A 20,239-nucleotide genomic window follows, 5' to 3' on the forward strand; every position below is an offset into this window, starting at 1 on the left:
TGATAGGAAGGGATGAAAGAGTCCAAGACTCACCTAGAAGTGTGAAAAGAAAGGGTCCCCCCCTTTCAGGACAGCACCTGGGATGTATCCTTATAGTTATCATGGAGCATCATATACAGAGCATGCAATAAAAATTTGTGGCCTAGAGAGAAGTTACTTAACTTAAGTGAAGTCATTTTTACCCTAGGTCTTTTTGTTCTGAGCTCTGTCAGTCACGGCTTCTCTGCAGGAATGTGGTGTTGATAGTGACCACTAATCTTTAGTTGATAATTAACTGGAGCTCAGCCCCTTTGGAGGCTACATCTCATGTTTGCTGTCCTTGGCAGTCATACCTCCCTTTCTTTCCCACACACAGAGAGGTCTGGTTTTATCTTGGGGCAGTTCGTTAGAAGAGAATACATGTACTTTATATGGCTCTTGCTTTCTACTGCAGGATCTACACCCCTTTCAGTGAGGATACCCCATCTGTGGGCCAGCGTCTTTTGAACTCGGTGTTGAACACTATCATAATGATCAGCGTCATCGTTGTAATGACCGTCTTCCTAGTTGTGCTCTATAAATATCGCTGCTACAAGGTAGAGTCTTCATGCCAGAGCCTCTTCAAACTGTATGCTCTGAACTTGAGTTCAAGCTGGGCTTGTGGGTCAGTGAGAAATACAGGCACCGCACCGGCTAGTCCACAGCTTAGTCACAGCAAGAATCATACTGGGGAGAAGCCTTTGTCAGCGGTGGTATAGCTGTGCCTCTGAATATGCCTTGCTGTTACCCTGGCACTAATGGTAGGCTCTTAAAAAAGAGGCCTGCTACTTAGTGTTAGTCAAGTCTGTGTCTTCTCTATCTGATTAAAAAGTTTTGTGGTTTGTATTCATGGATTAAGTTGTACCATTTACTGTGAATACCTTCTCCTAAGAAGTTTCAGACAAGCTTTGTGGGAACTGGTGTTCTTCCTGCCTGTGGAGGCTCTGGTGGAAGGTTTTGCGGTGCCCAGGGAGTTGTTATATGTGGTACTAGCCCAGCACTTGAGCACTGGCCATTGCTGCTTTTTAAACTTGGCCCTGAGCTGGATTTATTGAACAGCCTTGGGCAAACCTCTCCTCCTCCCCACCAAGCAGAATGTGCTCACCTGTCTAAGCTAGGAGCCAGTATGGATACCTATGGAAATGGATAGCAAAGAAACTGAAAAAAAAAAACCAAACCCAAACCAACAAAAACAAACAGCAAGGGATAGAATAGAAAATATAAGAGTCTGGGAGAACTGGGAGCAACTGGCTGTCCCTCCTCCCTCAGCAGCACTGGGGGAGGCAGGGTCTTTGGATGAAGGAGCAGGCTGTTGGAAATAGGAACCTGTGTCAGTAGTGCATGCAGCACCACGACCTGTGCAAGGGCGAACAGCCCCTTCAATCACTGTCTCTTCTTGCCCTTGATAGTTCATCCATGGGTGGCTGATCCTGTCCTCTTTGATGCTGCTCTTCCTCTTTACCTACATATATCTTGGGTAAGTAGGAATGGTGCAGGTAACCTGGCAGTTCAGGGCTTCTTCAACTCTTCGCAGAAAATCCCCAACTTGAACAAGGAAAGGAGTGTCTCCCTTTCTCCAAATGGAGGTTTAAAAATCATTACAATGAGATAGGTTTCTTTTTTTAAAAAATGGAAAATGAGGTCTTTGCTAGGCAATGCTCTATTTTTATGGTGCCTACTTTGCAAAAATCCCTGGGAAGTCATACCGTGAGCATGAAATGAACAGGCTGAACCTTGAATTATATGTTGAGAGGCAGGTGGAATGGAACTTTATGTGCTGAGTTGGTTCACTGATTTGCCTTGCCTTTTTTCTCAGACTATGTTCCCTTAGCTCCCAGCTCGGATGGAACCAAACTTCTAACCTGCTGGTGACGCTTTTAAAACTTTTATATTCATCTTTAGCAGTGAGCATCATGCATTTGGTGGAATGACTCTTACGTGACTGTCTGCAGCAAAGTAGTCACGTAACCACAGGCCTATGTTCAGTTAAGACTTGAAATCCTGCCTGCTCAAACCCTTGGAATCGCTGCTGACCTCAGAACTAAGGCAGTGTGGCACTTGTCTGCACACACAGCACGTCCATCTTACAGGGGAAATAGAGCTAAGAACAGCAATTGGCCCCAGGGCAGGTTCCCCTTTTCCTTCTATCCTGCTTCCTCCTGGCATAGTAGGAGGCTTGTTTGTTTAACTACAGCTACTAGGATGCTTTGCACATCAGTTGCTTTTATTACTCAGCTAAATTTTCTTGTTGTATTCCAGTGAAGTATTGAAGACGTACAACGTGGCCATGGATTACCCCACTCTGTTCTTAGTCATCTGGAATTTTGGAGCTGTCGGAATGATTTGCATACACTGGAAAGGTCCCTTGCAGCTCCAGCAAGCATATCTCATCATGATCAGTGCTCTGATGGCACTGGTTTTCATTAAATATCTACCTGAGTGGTCAGCATGGGTGATTCTAGGTGCAATCTCCATCTACGGTAAGTCTGGGTTGGGACTCTCAAGATGTGGCTCCGAGAGGTTACTCTGGAGCAATCTCAGGACCGTGTGTGTCATTCAAAAAACAACTTCACGGTGCTAACAGCTTTAGAAAGAGGTAGATCGGCAGTTAAGTTGACTCCCTGGCTTGTCTCTTGCTAACTTGTTCATGTAGGTACTGTATTCCTACCATGTCTTTCGAAGTGGAATACCAAGCCAGGGAAGTACTGAACCGCATCTAACTGCGTGGTAGGGATTTATATCAGTAGCAACCTGATAGTCTTGCAGGTTTTGTTTACGGTTATCAAGAGATCATGGATTTTGGTATGAGTTAAAGTTTCAAGAGAACCTGCAGAACAAGAGAGAGCTGGGATTGGTGAGGAGCTCTGATGGAAGAGAGAGGGTAAGCAAAGAGGAACTGGACATAAGGCCTTCATTCCTGTGAAACACAGAGTCTGTGTGCATAGCAGTGGATTGTGGAACGTGTTGCCCCCAGTCTAATTGAATTTAATACTTTGATGTAATGCTGTCATATATTTTCAAAGAAATAATGTGGTACTCTCAAGAGGCTTTTTATAGGATCAGCACAATGAAAACTCTTATTATTACATTAAGCCTTGGGGATGGTATTTTAAGTGAAAAACTAGAACACCTAGAGTTATGCAAAGTGGCAGAAACTGCCATTCAGAAAATCATCCAGTTAATATTGATAGATGTCATTTTGAGGGGAGAATAGCTTTTTAAAGGTAAAGAATGTAAAATGTGCATGATAAGTTTGAGATTAGATTGTCAGTCCGTTTTCTCCTTGCAGATCTGATGGCTGTTCTCTGTCCCAAGGGGCCACTGAGAATGCTGGTAGAAACTGCACAGGAGAGGAATGAGCCCATTTTTCCTGCATTAATATATTCCTGTGAGTAAGATTAGAATATTAATATTCTTAACTAGATTAGACTTGCAACCTATTTCTGTGTCAAACCAAAGGGCACTATTTTAGTTACTTCCTTGCCCTAAGATTGGTGAGCATTTCTGTTCTGGAACAGACCACTTGTGGAAGGCCTTCTACATCAGTTACAATGGTGCTAACTCTGATTAGCCAAAGGGAGTCCACGCTTGTCTTGTGAAGGTGAAATGTTCAAAAGTGGATTGATCCTTTTGTGAATGCAAAACAGTGCAGAACATGCCCCTCTGTTCTGCATGCAGAAACCTGTGTGAGATGGACAGGAGTGTTTGCAAAGTTCTGTGATGAGATGATGCTCACTCAATACACTTATTCCTTGTGCCCACACTTTACAGACACACTTGAAATGTGTGATGAGGTTCTGCTCTTCCTGTAGCCCCCTCCTGCTCTGTGCACTGTACAGATGGCAGTGCTTAGAATATATTTGCTTTATTGTTCATTGTGTGGCTGCTCACTTTGTAAGGGGCTCCATTCGAGTATTGCTCTGCAAACAGAATGTTGTCTCTTCCCTGGCTTTCTTGGGCTCTTTAACCATCATGGTGTCTGGTGCCCTTATCCACAGAAGTATCTACGTGCTTAAGATGATTAAAGTAGTTGGAAGGCAGGCAACTCATCACTCCTGGGACCTGGACTCAAGTGCTTCATGGACCTCTGTGACTTTTTTCATTACATCACTTGTGAGATGAATGGGTATTTCCAAATGTTAGGTGTGAAGCTGAGGATGCCTACAACCTGATTGAATCCCCCCCCCTCAGGCATTTAATGTTTTATAAATGCTTTTATATATTCCAAGCAGAGTTTCTGTTACGTTCAGCTGACCTCCCTTTTACTGGAGATTCTGTTATACTGACCTGAGACAATCTAGATTAAGTCTCTCAAGTGTTTTAGTTAACAAACAAGGGTTTCTCTAAAGGAGAATGCAATTCAACAAATAGTAAATACTGAAAAAAAAAATCTAGTCCAGAATGTCAGTGTCTCCATTGGAAGACCACGTTCTGAGGCTGCCTCTAGATGCAAAAATGTCGTCTTGGCTGAGCTGGTAGTGGAAAAGCAGGCACTATGTTTGCCTTGGCTTATTTTGTTTAGTTTAGCTTTTATAAAAACAGGAAGACTGATGCATGGTCAAATAAATAGCTGATTTGAGTTCCTTTCTCCTGATTTCAGAATGGTTTGTATTCCTTTTTAATTTAGGGATCCATCTCAAAATAAAGCCCCAAACATCATTCAGATGTTCTTGGAACCTGAACAGAAATAGCTGATATTTTGACAGGAAAGAACCTCCAAACAGGCAGAGAGAAAACCGGCACTCTGACAGCTCCTGCCCATCCCTTGCTTGTGTGCTTTACCTGTAGCAGAACATGAGGAGTAAGCTGTGTACGTTAACCTCTGGTTACCTTTTGTACTGCCATCATTTCCTGGGCAATTGTTTTCTTGAAGAGAAGAATCGGAAGCCAGGAAGGTAACAAAGGAGATGAGGACCCTAGTTCCAGATTTTTTATTTCTTTAGCCTACAGAGAAGACGAGACTGACTCTTAGCTATTTGTGCTCTGGGGCTTTCTTAAAAACCGAATGGTTGCCTTAATTTTCTCCCACCTTGGAAATCAACTACAAATGAGTGTTTTAGAAGTATTTACAGGGGCAAGGGTTTGTATGATTAGCAACAGCTAAATACTTAGCTCCTCTGAGCACAGTGACTGATGTTTTATGCAGCTTTTCTCTCTTTCTTCTAGCTGCTATGATGTGGACAGTTGGAATGGCAAAGCCAGACACAGCAGCAAGAGGACCAAGTCAGCAGATGTGGGATGCAGGTTTGCTTGCATGTCACTCTTCTATACACAGCACTGTCCCATTGAAAATAACGTATATGTTTGAGACTGCAAGTAAATGTAAGCCCCTGAATCATGACGGATGCATTTTTTTTTTTCCAGTGTTGTTAAATTAGTTGCAGAACTCGGTGATGTTCTGAAACCTGCTGTTAGGACTGGCAGCAAAGACGACCAGACGATGTAGGAAGCTCCAGTATTCAGGCTGCCTTTATTTAAAAAAAAAAAAAACCAACCAAGAAACCAAACAAAAGTGTTGTCCAGCACACATCTTCAGATGTACTGAAGTCAGAGCTGAAAGTGTGGAGGTTTATATTTTTACTAGCTGGGGATGGTAAATTACAACACAGACTCATAATGCCAATGAGCTCACGTGCATTGCAGTGCGTTGCATTCAGGCCACTGCCACAGAACAGATGTGCTTTTACCCAGCTGTAAGTGCAATATGGCTTTACCCTGCCAAAGAAAATGAACACCTTTACATTTACCCTTGGGTAAAGACTTGTGTTCGGGCAGTTACCCAACAGTAGCTGGTGTGTGCCAAGTTAACATTCTAGCTGGTCTGTTGTAATTTTTGTACTTGCTTTTATCTTCTTGCAATGTAAGTTAAACTGCAGTCTTGAAGGTGATTGAATAAAATCTGACTTGTGGTGTTGGGAGGATTTCCCATCTGGTCCTGCTGCACTTCAGAGATGACAGCACCTTTTTATGTTAAAGCAATAAATGTATGCTAAGGCTTGATAACTGAACATGCTGCTTATTTCGGGATAAAGCAGCTGACATACTAACAAGCCCCAGGGACACAACTCTACTTTGAAACTGGGCACAGAGCAGGAGCAAACTACATGCTGAGGCATACAGAATACTATTGTGGAAGCTCTGTGTGTCCCAGATCACAGTCTGCTCGCATCTGCAGCAGCAGCATCCCATCAGACTGATGTGGACTGAAAAGTTTGTGTAAGAGCTTCTGAAAAAAGGAACGGTCAGATAGAGTACTATGTCACAGTCTGGCTGCTTCTAAAAGCACTACCAATGGCTCTGTTAGGTATGTTTAACAGGACAAAAAAAATTAAATCTGTGAACAATGAAACGTGTCCACTTACTACGTGTGACCGCTCAGCCCCAATGTCAATGTGATTCAGGGCAGAACTTTTCTCATAAACAGCAGTCCTCTTAGTCATCCATTTTTGTCATACTACCAGTTAAGGAATACGTGAGCACCTGCACCCCAAAAATATAACAATGTGGGAGTGCATATTAAGTTTACTTAGTTTTACTTGTCATTCTAGCCTGTGCAGAGCAATGCGTAGTTCTGCCAATGAACTCACTTGCTAAAGCCATTGAACTCCTGGGTAGCTGCCAAAGAAGCTGTGAACATGTACCCTTCCGACTGTTTCAAATAATAACGTGTTTTCCGCAAAGCCACTAAATGTCTCTGCTTGAACTGGTCTTGTTGATCACACCTCCAAGAAACAAAGGGCTTACCCATTCCAGAGAAGCTTCACAGAAGTGTGGATTTCATGCATTAGAACAAGTTATAAGTGTACTTACCGCTTGTGGGTTTTTTTTTTTTTTGTTCACTCTTCTTGGCCTATTTTTGTGGAACCAAGCAGAGGAGGGGAGAGAGAACCACAGGAGCCCTTCACACGCAGACTCTCAGATGTCGGAGATGAGGAGTCCTCTTCCAACCCGCCCCATCACTTCTGTCGAGGAGCTAGAGGAGGAGGAAAGTAAGGGAAGCTTCATACCTTGTTTTCAGTGTAGTCAGAATCAGTGCCTGACATTTTTACTCATTGTGGTTGATGCTGTGTTACCCAGTTTGGCCTAATCGCAGTTAATTTGAAGAGCTGTGACTTGTTCACTAACAAAGATCTTGAGTCTGACTCTGTATTACTTCTTGCTGCTGTAGTATCTGTTCTGGGATTGTGGTTCCAGTGACATCTCTTGGCTACATGGACAATTTAAGACAGAACCTTTACCTGCTCCCCAGGGGACATGAATTTGTTCAGGAGGAAGCAAAATGGGAAGAGCAGAAGTAACACTTACTTTCTTTTTCCACTTCTCCCAGGGGGTGTGAAGCTGGGCCTTGGAGACTTCATATTTTACAGTGTGCTTGTCGGAAAAGCAGCTGCCACAGCCAGTGGAGACTGGAATACTACGCTGGCCTGCTTTGTAGCCATTCTCATAGTAAGTGAGCAAGTTTTAAACAGGCTGTAACAGAGTTTTTTAGCACAGCAGCGTTGCCAGAAGCACCAGCAGCTGAGCACTGGTAAATCTCTGCAGGTAACATGCTGGGTGTTTAGGAGAAACCAGCAGTGGATTTCCCAGCCCAGTGCTGTCTATAAAGATGGGATTTAAACAGCCACTGGGAGAAGCTGAATGATGTACGCTGAGAGGAAGGATTGCTCAGAGCAGAGCCAAGTGTGGAGATGGTGGGGGTGAAACAGCCCCAGGGAAAATGGTTACAGATGAACTGTTAGTGTTTTTGCTTCGGTGTTAAAGACTGGGGACTTGTGTCAGCTACAAGAGTCAGTGTTGTGAACTCCACATTGATTAGGAAGTGTAACTGAAAAGGTTAACTCCCTTTTGCTAAAAAGAACAGCTAAATCAGAGGATGGAGACCTATCTTGTTGTTGTGTTCACACTGGAAAAAACAGCGAAGGAGACTTAAAAATCCACGAACATGATCAGTAAAAACAGATGACAATCATACTGTAACTGCTGAAGGACTTGGTCCTGACAGATCCAATGACCGCACACTGTTGAGCTTTTGCCTAGGTAGAAAATAATTACTAGGAACTTGCTGTTTACACCAGCATCCTCACAGAAACTAACCGGAAGGGCAACAGGAGGAGTTTTAGAAGGTGGTAGAAAATGAATTATGGTGTCCTTCTTGGGCCTCCATTTCCCTACTTAGATCCCAAGGATAGTGAAAGACAGTGACTTTCACTTGTGAAGATCATGGGTCAAAAAGCATGAGAACTAGAAATGAGCTCACTTAAATAAAGTGTGTTGAGTATAGCTTTCTGACCTCACAGGTCAAAGAAATCTATAGGATCACCTGGCTCCATATCCTGGAGTCCAGCCCAGGGCCCCTTCACTGCGGGAAATGCTCTCTTTTGTTTGTCCATGAGGACAAATGCCCTATTCTGTTTCTTTTATGGTGCTGTGAAAATTTTTGGAGTCTAATGTCTCTGAAGTTTTGTCATCATGGAGGAAGAAAAAAGGGCTCAGATGAGAGGAGTCCATACGTAAATGCACTTAGCCATCCTGTCCACCCAACATGTACAAAAGCTTTCACACATGCTCAAAAAAACAGATCTTGGTCTGCTATCCAGATAAAAACAAATTCACCTATCGTAGTAAGCAATATAGCCAAAAGAACAGCAGCAGATGTTTTGGTTTGGGGTTTTTTTGGTTCTTTTTTTACCCCAGGAGACCTTGAAAACTGGGAAGGTGTTAACAAGTACATGCTGCTGTGTATTAGTCCTCCGGTGACACTCCTTACCGGTGCAGTTCACCAGGATTTAAGTGCTTTTATCTGCTGGATCAGTACACTTCATGCATAACGGCATAGAACAAAATGTAAAATAATCTGTAAATAAATTAACCTCTCGGGGTCAGCTGTATGTCAGCAGTAGGTGTTGATACCACTTTCTCAGCAAAGAGCTGTGCTCAAGATTGCTGAAGAAAATACCTGGCCAACTTGTGTGAGAGATGAAGGTGTGGGCAAATGTACCTCGTGGCACTGGGAGCTCAGGCAGGCTTCAGTTGCTGTACAGTGTATATAGCTTATTATATTAGTTTGTTGATGACACATGTTTCTGGGCTTCTTACTAAATCTCCTTGTGTTTTTTATTTTCTTCTCTCTGGCAGGGTTTATGCTTAACTCTTTTGTTACTGGCTGTTTTTAAGAAAGCACTGCCTGCTCTTCCCATCTCCATCACCTTTGGCTTGGTCTTTTACTTCTCGACAGACAACATCGTGCGACCATTCATGGACACCCTGGCCTCCCACCAGCTGTATATTTAGAAGAAGTGGGAGTCAGAGGATTCCTTTTAAAGCTTTGCTGTGAAGTATGGTACACTGTTTGGAATAAGTCATAATGTTTTACACTTAGTGCCATATATTTGTAAGGAAAACACTAGCTCTGTGACGTGATGTGTACTAAAAATTGAATAGTTACGTGTTGAACTGAGATTTTTCACAGGACTGTTGGACTCCAGTGAAAAGCCTGGCTCGCTGCTGATGTCAGAGCATTACTTTTATGTTATTTGATGTGCACAGAAGGGAGCACAGAAACCTGTATGTAGCATGGGATGCTGGAGAGGTGAAGGGTCTGACCTGTGCTTCCAGAAGCTGAGGTGTTCTAGCCCTGGCATTGCAGTCCAGTTTAACTGTGCTCTAGAATTGCTAATGCTGCCCACTCGTGAAGTGTTGTGTCAACACGTGGTGCGAGTAAGTTGTAGTTGTAATCAGGAAAGCGTAGCAGTCAGCATGCGCAGAACAGAGCGGTGCGTTACGCCTGGTCGTGAGTGTTGGAGAAGTGAGGCTGAGCTTCATGAGCTGGCCTCTGTGCACACAGCTTCTGCTGGAATTGCCCCAAATGCCTATTTATTCTGACCTCAGTGAGACACAGTGGGCTGTGATGGTGCTGTGGTGGGATGTTTAAACATCAGGCTTCTGGTTCTGAGCACATCCACTACTGCAGCTAACAGCTGAAGGCAGGGCTGCCCGTTCCAGCACATCAGATCCTCAGCATGGGAAGACAAGATACTTTTTCCTGTCTCCTCCCAGCGTTTTATCTTTTTGGAGATCTTTTTCTGGGTCCATACTTTAATCCTCAAATTACTATAAGGTGGAATTTACTGCACAACTCTAGTAAATCAGTTGACCTGTAACTCATGTGTATTTCTGGTCTCATTTCTATGCATTGTCACCACCCCAAAGGAGGATTTACTTTCCTTTTATGACGAGGTCCTCTGACACTGATTGAGACTTGGTTTACCTAGTTTTTGGTACTGTTTAAAGATTATGGTTTTTATTACAAATTTTAAAATAGCTACATAATGTCAAAGGGACTCTTTTGGAAATACCTGTCATAGTTTGTATCAAAATATGGGGGTGCAGAGCTTAATCTCCTGTTACATTGCTCTACATAAGGCAACATTAACGCTAGGAGTATTTACATACCCTCAAGTGAGTTCATTAAAAAAAAAAATCACAGTGCTTGTTGCCAGTAAAAAATCCAAGTCTGTGTGAACCTTACTGTTTTCTCCACCTTTTAAAATATTTTCTTTTCCTCCAAGAGGCAATTTTTTAGAAATAGCCAAGTTCTGTGATTTTTTTTTTTCTTTTCTTTTTACTTGAGTGTCTGTTACACAATCTCTGTTTTCAACAGCTAATCAATGTCAGTGTTTCAAAATGTAACATTTTGCAAGGTTTGGTGAATAATGGAATGTCATTAAGATATGCAGAATTTAATCTCTGAAAATACTTTTTAGATAAGGCTTTGAACTGCCCATTTTTAAGGTAGTGCTTTTTCTAATAGACTTAGAGCTAATCCACTTTGATGTCATACAGGTGACTCAAACAAATTTTTAAAAAGCACGTAAGGGTTTTTATGAGTTGTGTGTGTCTCAGTTTGGACAAGTAAGTAATTCTTGCTCTTTGTTTAGTTTTCTGTGCTTATTTCTTACATTTGCAATGTTTGGACTTAACAGCTGCAGACAGTTAATTATTACTAAAAGGTATTTCCTTTGGAAACAAATCACTAGAGGTCTGCCAATTTTTAAGGTTTATGTGCAAGTTTTTTTTTTTTTCTTTGGGGTTGTTGTTTTGTTCGGGGCTTTTTTTTTTTTAAACTAAAACATTTATGGGGCTATTTGGAGTACAGTCACTTGCAAACGTGATTTTACTTTTTGCATTGCATGGTGTAGAGTGTATGTGAAATATTTATATCTCCTAGAAGAAAAATCTTGCTTGGCTTAACAGGGTTGTAGCATATTGTTAGAAACAATTTATTTCTATGAAAGCAGAGTTGATATTTGAAGGAAACTGGGGGAGTACCTTCAGATGTTGAAGGATCACTACTGGAGCTGGAGGTTTTCTGCAGATTTGTGCTTGCCAAAGATTAGCCTTCCACTGAGCAATTCTGCATAACTTACTGTAATTTAAAAGGTAACTGAGCAACAGATTCTGTCAGAGCAACAAAATGTATTGTCCTGGTGAGTGATAGGAGTATATAATGTATATCCTGGAGTGGTTTTAACTGTGTAAAAATTCATATGTATTTACTACAAATATACATATTTGCTGTGTGTGTTTATGTGTGTATATACACACACATACAAGTTTTAAAACAATATTGTGTGATTTCTCATCTCATTGGACATTTTCACCTGTGCTTAAGGTGAAGTTTTGTTTGTGATGTGAACATCGGGCAGCATGCCCTAAGATGTGAAAATGGAGAGGGCAGGATTTACTCTACTCCCTAGAGTTGGCTACTGCAGGATCTACTCTACTCCTTAGCTGGCTACTGCATGAGATACTGGCTCAGTGTCGTGGCAACTTGAATGAGGAAAGCGTTTGTCTGTCTACTATGTTCATTCACTGTTTTCAACTTGCTGCATGCTCTGCTGAACTGCAGTCTTCTTCACCCTGAAGAAATGCTAATATTCCCACTGATGCGCATCCCCAAAAAAGAACAGCCATCAGGTAGGCTGGGGTAACCCCCATCTTGATGCAGGTGTCACTCAACAGCCTGAAGTCCTATAGGAGATGCCATGTGTTGGCATTTTCCTCCGTGATCCCTGTCACACCTATTCCTCCTCTCCAGTCTAAAATGAGTGTCTCACTGCATCTAGTCTCAGATGTGGCTTGAGCACACACCACTCTAACATGTAAGACTGAAGCAAAGTCCACGAACAAAAATGTAGCGGTAAGCCTGCCTAATGCAAACCCAGGCTTTTCATTGCTGGGAGATACGTGGCCCCCGTGCAGCATTTAGGGCCTTTGTTAGAAGCACGTGCAACTCAAACAGTCTGGCACTGTTACCTTCTGACCACGCAGCTGCTGCTTGTGCTTCTTGCTGTGTTTCCTCTTGCCATTTCATTGCTGCTTTTGGTTTTGATTGCTTCAGGGTGGTTTTGTTTAAAGTGTCTACTGTACATCAGAGACTGGAGGTGGATTCTGCCCACAGCGAGGGAACAAAAAGCAGCACAGTCACAAATAAAAACAGGAGACCCCTTGCAGAACCATGCAGTGCTTCCAAGGTCTCATTGATAACACCTAATTTCAGGCTGTTAAGGGAAGTCCTTCAGAAAGGAGTCAGTCTGTGCTAGCAATGTTGTGTCCTTCTGGTTCACGGATAGAAAAGGATGCCTTTGCAATATGAGGCTCAGAAAGGAGTCAGTCTGCGCTAGCAATGTTGTGTCCTTCTGGTTCACAGATAGAAAAGGATGCCTTTGCAATATGAGGTGTCTCAGCAAGAGCTTTAGAAACAGTGCTGAAGCTGGGCCAATGTGGGTTAGTAGATACAGCAAAGTCACAGCACACGTCTACTACAGTCAGGAAAAGGAACGGTGATCTGCTCTCTCATACCTCCTTTGTGACAGTTTCTAGTGAAGTTTCTTCTGTGGGGCAGTCAGATGAAGTTAGATGGACCATCTCTGAGTAAGTGTCACTCACTGACAGGACTCATGAAGAATAGCTCAATGCCCAATGTCCTTGCAAAACAAAGCATTTGGAGTTCTCCCTGCTACTCCCAGACCAGTAAATTTCTCTGCTTTGTTCTTGCCCTTCTACTTACTACCAGTTAATCACACAGGGTGTTTGCCTTCCTCGTAACTCAAATGGCATTTTGGTTTAAATTGAATATAAAGTTATTTTTCTTTATTGTTTCCCTCAGTCCCAGGTGTCCCTGTTTGTGCATTAGAGAAGCTCCTTGGCAGCCACGGGAGGGCAGTAGGTCTGTACGGAGAAGTACCAGCCATTTTAAAGTACTCTGCTCTGGGCCCCTTGTTTTGCAGTGAGGCTGAAGGCCCTGGAGTCTCCCTTATGGCAAGGAGAAAGCAGGCACCCCACACCCCAGCACAGCTGCGGTTTTGGCACAGCAAGAGAGAGGCTGAGAGTGCGAGTGAACTCACACTGTACCAGAATCCATTTATAACCAGCTGGTTTCAATGCGATGCCACGCTCAGCACTGCAGCTCTGGGTGAGGTGCTGCTCTTACGTTGCACGCTCCATTTTGTCTGGGTCACCCCCTATCTTTTTAAAAAGCATTCAGCCTCACAAACCCCAAGCATAAGTCAGGGGCTCCTCCAGACATCACTAAATTAGATTTTGTTCTGAGCATCTTCAAAAAGCAAAGGAATAATAATACTTACTGCTTTGTCATTTCTCCTCTCACTTGCAGTCTCCTGTTCTGTCCTTGCAGGTCTTGCTAATCTGGGGGAAAAAAAAAGAGCATGCTACTGTCATTCCAGCTCTTGGCCCTGTGGAATCTAGGGTCTAGCTAGCTCATGTTGTCTGTGTCCTCAAGAGGACCAGGGCTATCTAGTGTTCTTGAACTCCGTTGTTTTATAAGAAAGCAGCCTAGACAAATATGGGATCTTTGGCAGAACTTCTCCCACCACACTATTCATATGCCCTCTAGCACACTGACATCCCTCATTGAATTTATCCTTGCTTCCCCTGCCTCCAGCAAGGTAAAGTGTTGTGAGCTGTTCCCATTCTACAGATGAGAAACAGAGGCAGAGTAAGAAAGTAAATGCTGGGTTTAAGCTTGGTTACATAAGATCTGCCCACAGCAGATCAGGGCATCAAACGTGATCACACAAGTTGCTATAATTTCTTTTACATCCTCCCTTTGCTGCAGGTTTGCTATCACCCATCTTTTCACACTCTAAATTCAAGAGACTTGCCTTGAGCACTCAAGGAGTTAAGTGAAGATGAACTGTTATCTCCTCCTTCTCTGACACATTTGTTTGACAGGTGCCCGAGAACACAATTTGGGAGGTGTCAGTGCTCAGCACTATTTATGGCTCAGTATTAAAAAGATATAAATAAATAGAGGCTTTGAAGTGGAACTAGCTAAACTCCTTGATATAGAAACCTGAGACAGGTATGGGGCCAAGTAATTGGAATGGAAGTTTTCCAAAACTGGGACCTGCTCAAGTCCTATCAAATGCAGCCTGAACTAAGTGACAGCTCTCAAGTCTAACTCAGGATTAGGTCTGTGTAGAAATAAATGGTGTGAAGCCTGGCACTTCCCAGCTGCCTTGCAGGGCCTGAAGAATCAGAAGGGGGCAGAGCAGGAAAAGCATTAGGCCTATTTTTTCCTATGTTATTGATTTCTATGATTTTGGGGATACCTTGCTCATGCCAGTTTAAAATATGAGTAACTCCACAGCTAATGTGCACTTAAGCAGATTAGGAAAAATGAAAAAAGTGTGAGAGCGAGTGTGGAAAACTGATCCAACCTTTTAATTTACTCTATACCATCTTCAATCTTTACAAAGCTAAATATAGGCAATTACAATTCTCCCTGACTTGGTAGAGCTGCACCTATTTATGAAAGAACCTGAATCTTCTTTCAAAACTGGTATACAGCAAGCAAGATCTCTGGAGCTGAAGGTAGGTATTCAGGATTATTTTTAAGGCTACCTACCCGCAGCTTTGATGTACCAACAGATAGCAATAAAATGCCAGCAGCATTAACAGAATTATTCCAACAGGAACTTCTTACCCTTTCACCATGCCAGAAGACATGCCCTCTCTGTCAGCCCCTACCAAATATGGCCTTTTGTGATACTCCAGGAAGTTCAAATTTGAGCTATTTTTGTCCAAATATTGTGCTGATTTCAGAGTGTTATGTGCAGGTTTCAAGAGGCATGAAAACTGTTTGATTTTCTTCTTTAATAGGGAAAAAAATACCTGATTTCTGTCCCTCTGAGATTTGGGTGGGCAAGCTAAGAACTGAAATGACAAACACGCTAAGTGTTGCCAATTCACTTATCATGTTGCCAATTCAAACTCTGTGTTGTGCAGAAAACTAATCGGAAAAAGAAATCCAGCAAATGCGTTTGGCTGTAGAGGCTCTGAGCTGTGGCTGCTCAGCCTAAGGAAGACTACAAGGCCAGAAAAACCAAAACATACCTGAGGCATGGGTCAGGTTTACAAAAGAGGAGTGGGGTACTGGCTTCTCTATCCAGGCTTGTTACGGCATTGCAGCTGTAGCTTTAGAGACTTAAACAGGATGGGAAAATGAGAGCTAGCTGGGGACATAAAGCAGTACCAAAGGCACTTAGCATGTAAAAGGTTGGGTCACCTTATTTTCTACTATTGTGTGTGCGTGTGCTTTTCAGTGCTGTCATGAAATAGTGCTGCCGCAGAGAACAGCGTCCACCTTCCAGAAAGGAACCACGTTTCCTATGCTTTGAAAGCAGGCCACCAGTTAATCTGAAGTGATAGTTGTTGAAGTCCGTGGAGTAGGTGGCACAGGAGGTAGTCACTGTCCAGGCTTCATCACTAGGTGCTGTATTTAGTGAGAGTGTTGTAGGAAAAGGACAGCTTTGTGCTCCCACCTTGGGCTCCTCCAGGCTAGAAATCTTCTCAGAAGTGTCTGGGAGTTGATGGGAAAATGAACCTGCACTGCTGGTTCTTGGCACCGCTGTGCCTGAAGGCAAGCTCTTTTCCTTGTGCACACCTACAGAGCATGTTGAAATTACTCTGCTGTGCTTCCACTGAGGCTTTCCAAGCACTTCCTTTGGAGCCAGGCTTCAAGAGCACAGCAGAGCAGAAGAATGCCATTAGCCCTGTTTTACAGATAGGAGTTGAATAATTTGCTCAGGGTCGAATGAAGGGCTTTACCTGTATGTCTGGACCATCTCTTGATCAGTCCTTCCTTACAGAGGCTTGTATTAACTGCTGGCGTCTACCTCTTAGTTGCACTCAGACACGTGTCAGTCGGGCTGTTCTGCCACCAATTGATTTCCCTCTCCACGTTTGCAGACACAGATGTAGATACTAGAGGTCAGATTATGCAGTCCTTTTGAAGTGACCTCAGGAACTGGACTGATAGCCACAGCAAAGCAGAAAAAGGGTCAGTCAGCATCCAAAGGTAGGAATTATTCTGCTTTCCTCCTAGACTGACTGCTAGAAGTAAATTGTTGGGACTATCTGCAAATCACCTTCAGGCAAATGGATGGAGCTTATGAGTTTGTCTGTTTGCCACAAAGGCACTCAGAAAAACTCTGCACCTTTCCCTTCACCCTCCCACACCTTGCTGCATTTTGGAATAGATGGCCAGGAAGCCAGAACAAGGACTGAATGTCAGGGCAGTGGAAGAAAACATGCTGTCTTGGGGATGATTCCAGGCAGGGGCAAGGTGGCTCACTGCTCTCCAGCTGTGTGACACATAGCAATGCTGTGCCAAAAGCTGCAGGCAGTGGCTGAGTTTGGCAGCACACTTTACCATTAGCCAGCAGAGCAACCTATGATAACTAGTGTTGACTCTTAGTTCCAGTAAAGTCTTCAGAAATAGCCCTGTTTCTCTCATATTCTCTGGCTCCAGTCTGCCTTCCCATTTAGAACAACTCCATGCAAACTGTTCCAGATCACCCTTCTGTCCTTTGTAAAAGGCGCTTTAGAGTGGCTAAATGCAGGCAATGGACTGGCTTCTGTTTGTCTAGCTTCAAAATTAATTTGCCATGTTTACCCAGGGGGTGAATGGCTTCACTAGTTATCATCTGTAAAGTGAATCCTGGCTGGAAGCTACAAAGAACTGAGCCTTTCCACTCTGCCTGTGCAGGATTGATTGAGGTACATGTAATCGATCGGGTGGCAAGAGGAGAGGGCAAAGCACTCACCAAACTATCCAAGCAAATGCAATTTACGAGCAGAAACAACTGATCTGTCTAGCCCAGAGATAAAGAAGAATTAGAGACTGAATAATGTTTAACTGAGTCTCATAGATATGGGGAGAAACAGAAATGCTGTGTTCTTGAGGCACACAGCTGCTAATCAGACTGCTGCACTCTTCCATCTCATTTGAAATAGCTTTGCTTGATACCTGTAAAAAGCACTGTTTGCAACAGAATTTGAACATGCAAGTGATATGGTGAATGTTTTACTGCATTAACTGCTAAGGTGGCAGTGGCAAGGTGCCTGTCTTTGCCCTTCACTGCCCCACACACTATGCAAAGACAAGGACTGGTATAACTTTCTTCTATTTAATGCTTCTATCTACAGCCTCTCCACCTGGCACTATCCTTCTCTCAACGTACTCCACCCCCCTCGGCTTGCTTCCAACTTTCCAAAGCACCAGTACTCACTTGGCACCCATGTGGCAAGGTTTGGAGGGAGTGGTGGGTGGCATGAGCCACAGCCGTCTGGCACGGTGGCGTATGCATGGCACGCTGCACAAATTTTCCCTCTGTCAGTGACGAACATGTTTGTAGCTTGGGCTTGTTATGGCTTGTTACCACCTTATCTGGAGAAATAAAACCCAGTTTTGTCCTCTTTCATAACCTAGAGAGAGAAAAAAAATCCATGTACTTACATGTAAATTTCCAGTTTGTGAGATCATATTTGCAACACTTCTTTTCCCCTAGTTGGAGAGAAAATTGTGTTATCCAGCCTGCTGAGCATGTGTGCGTGGAGGACAGGGGCAAACCCTGGTGAAAGATGATGATGCTGTGAACTGCCTTGCATCCCTGAGATGACAAGTCCAGGCAGGTACCCTCTAAAGTGCCTGAAGAGTAAACTTGCTACTTTTCCCCCAAGTAATTATTAGAGATCACCCCAGCACTGGTGAGTCTGTGCCCACATCCTGATAAGAGTTCAGTCTTGTATAGCCAATGTCCCGGAGCCATATAGCATGAGCCACAGAATTCTGAAGCCACAGGGTAGATAATAGCAGGACGCAACAAATGCTTGAGTCTCAGCCTTTGCTACCAATGCTGGACTCCCAGGCCTGTGTTGGTCTCTTCCCTGCAGACCCATGGAGATAATAAATCACCTTCATGGTCTGACAACCTTCACCTTTCCTTCCCCAAAGCTGCCCCTCTCTGGGTGACACAGAATGGGTGAGTGGTGTGAGCCAGAGCACAGAGAGGCACCTGTGAAGGGAGCTTTGTCAGCAAGGCAAAACCCAGGTGGCAAAGGGAAGGTTTGTGTGTCTTCTTCCCCCTCCTTTTATTCAGTTAGGGGACAAAGCAGCCGTTCAGCAGTCCTTTCCCCTCCACAGAATGTGACAGCCACCTGTGCCCACCTTCGCCCAGCCAGGGACCTCGGGGCCCTCCAGCAGCCCTGCTGGCAGTCCCTGCCCTCTCCAGCTGTGCGGAGCAAGGCTGCTCGCTGAGCGCCCTGGAAGGAAAATGGGAGTAGAAATCGCGAAATACCCATCCTGCTCCACGCATTCAGTTTTTCTCTTGGACAGAAAACATTTGTCTTGAGAACTGACACATTGTCTCCTTCTGACAGCACTAAATCATCTTAAAAATAAAGTGCTCACTGACTAACTGAAATGGAGCCTTGTCTCTACCCCTTTGCAATGAGGGGGGAGAGAAAGGAAGAACAAGTGCAAAGAATGCCCAAGTGCTTTGGGATGAAAATACACAGTTCAGGAACCAGAGCAGTCCTAAGCATTACAAAAATAGCTCATCATTTGTACCCTGTGATACTGGACGTGCATCTACTACTGACTGAGTCAGAGAGATCTCATTTCTTTACAAGGCTGTTGCTCTCATTCTTGGCCATAAAGCCATGTAAATAACATACGGTACAGACAGCGTCACTGAAACCTGCCAAAGTTTTGAAATACCTGCACGTTAACTACTAAGACCAAGCCACCTGTCCAGTGACTTCTCCTTGAGCTGTTCCAGTTCATCATCCCTATATTATTATAATATGTTGATGGAAAACCATAAATCTACGTAGTCAGATAAGACACTCCTCCTCCCCTGAAGAAATTAACCTCTAAAGATGAGTGAACACAAGGCAAAACCCCTCAAGAGGTAGCTTATCTGAGCTTCAGTGGTTGCTTGGGGAAGGAGAACTAGGGAAACATTTCCAGAGCGCCTTTTGCTTTGTGGTTAGCTGTGGTTAGGGAGAAGGATGGTGATGTATATTTTTTGTGGTCAGAGAAACAGCTTGGGCCTGTCCCTATGCAAGAGGGTTTTTGAGTGTTCTCTGAATAGCCTGGATACTTGTTAACCTAATGACGTGACTGCTTAATTGAGACTTCATTAACTCTATTTCTCTGCAGGTTAGTTGTCTGCCTACTAATTTCCTGTTGCAATGGAGCCCTTCTTACTGCAGGGCCCAAAGATCCTTCCAGGCTCCGGTTCTCTAACTTTCTGTTTGTAGAAATTTAGCCACCCTGGCCCGTTCCTCTCTGGGAACTTTGCCCACTCTGTACGAGGCTTTAAAGAAGCCAGCTTTCACTGGGTTCTTCAAAGCAGCCAGGATCAGAACTGCCAGAGGTTTTCTTGGGTGTTCCCTGGCACCCAGTAGTAAGTGGTGAGCTGCTGGATGGTGAGGAAACAGACTTCTCTCAGAAAACAGCAAACAGGAGGAGGAAAGCAACCCCACCCAAAGGCCAACAGCCACTCTGCTGGAAGTCACAGTCAAAGAGCCCTGGACTCACTCTTCCCAGTGCTCTTCTTGCTGCTTCTACCCCAGCAGAGCTGTTTATGCACCTCATGAAATTGCATCATTAAGCTCTTCGTTATATAAGTATCAACGGGCAATACGAGGTGAAGATATGATGGCATGGCTAAAGCATCTGCTACGGAGTCAGGACTCCCAGCTGCTACATCGAGCTTTCCCACTGACCTTGGGGAAAGTATTGACCTCACTCTGACTTGCAAAATCAGGCTATTTGGAGAATTAAATAATCCTCAAAAAAACATTTTAACATCAGTAGAGAGAAGGCTCTGGGGGAGTGTGACTCATTATT

General features: G+C 43.8%; 1 protein-coding gene across 2 annotated transcripts in view; it reads left to right on the forward strand.

Annotated features, from left to right (window-relative positions):
• Nucleotides 1-9,395, forward strand: part of PSEN2 (presenilin 2) — an 11,124-nt gene extending 1,729 nt beyond the window's left edge. The window contains exons 3-10 of one of the 2 annotated variants that reach the window (XM_010076305.1): nt 434-575; nt 1,428-1,495; nt 2,278-2,498; nt 3,308-3,406; nt 5,185-5,262; nt 6,891-7,007; nt 7,346-7,464; nt 9,154-9,395. In XM_010076305.1, the coding sequence (XP_010074607.1) occupies nt 434-575; nt 1,428-1,495; nt 2,278-2,498; nt 3,308-3,406; nt 5,185-5,262; nt 6,891-7,007; nt 7,346-7,464; nt 9,154-9,309 (1,000 nt within the window). In that variant the 3' untranslated portion in view covers nt 9,310-9,395. Of the gene's footprint in view, nt 1-433; nt 576-1,427; nt 1,496-2,277; nt 2,499-3,307; nt 3,407-5,184; nt 5,293-5,602; nt 5,925-6,890; nt 7,008-7,345; nt 7,465-9,153 lie in introns of those variants that run through there. The other variant, XM_010076306.1, reaches the window with a different exon arrangement.
• The last annotated feature ends 10,844 nt before the right edge of the window (nt 9,396-20,239 follow it).

The sequence above is a fragment of the Pterocles gutturalis genome, unplaced genomic scaffold (assembly GCF_000699245.1).
Source record: "Pterocles gutturalis isolate BGI_N339 unplaced genomic scaffold, ASM69924v1 scaffold22248, whole genome shotgun sequence".
Taxonomy (NCBI): domain Eukaryota; kingdom Metazoa; phylum Chordata; class Aves; order Pterocliformes; family Pteroclidae; genus Pterocles; species Pterocles gutturalis.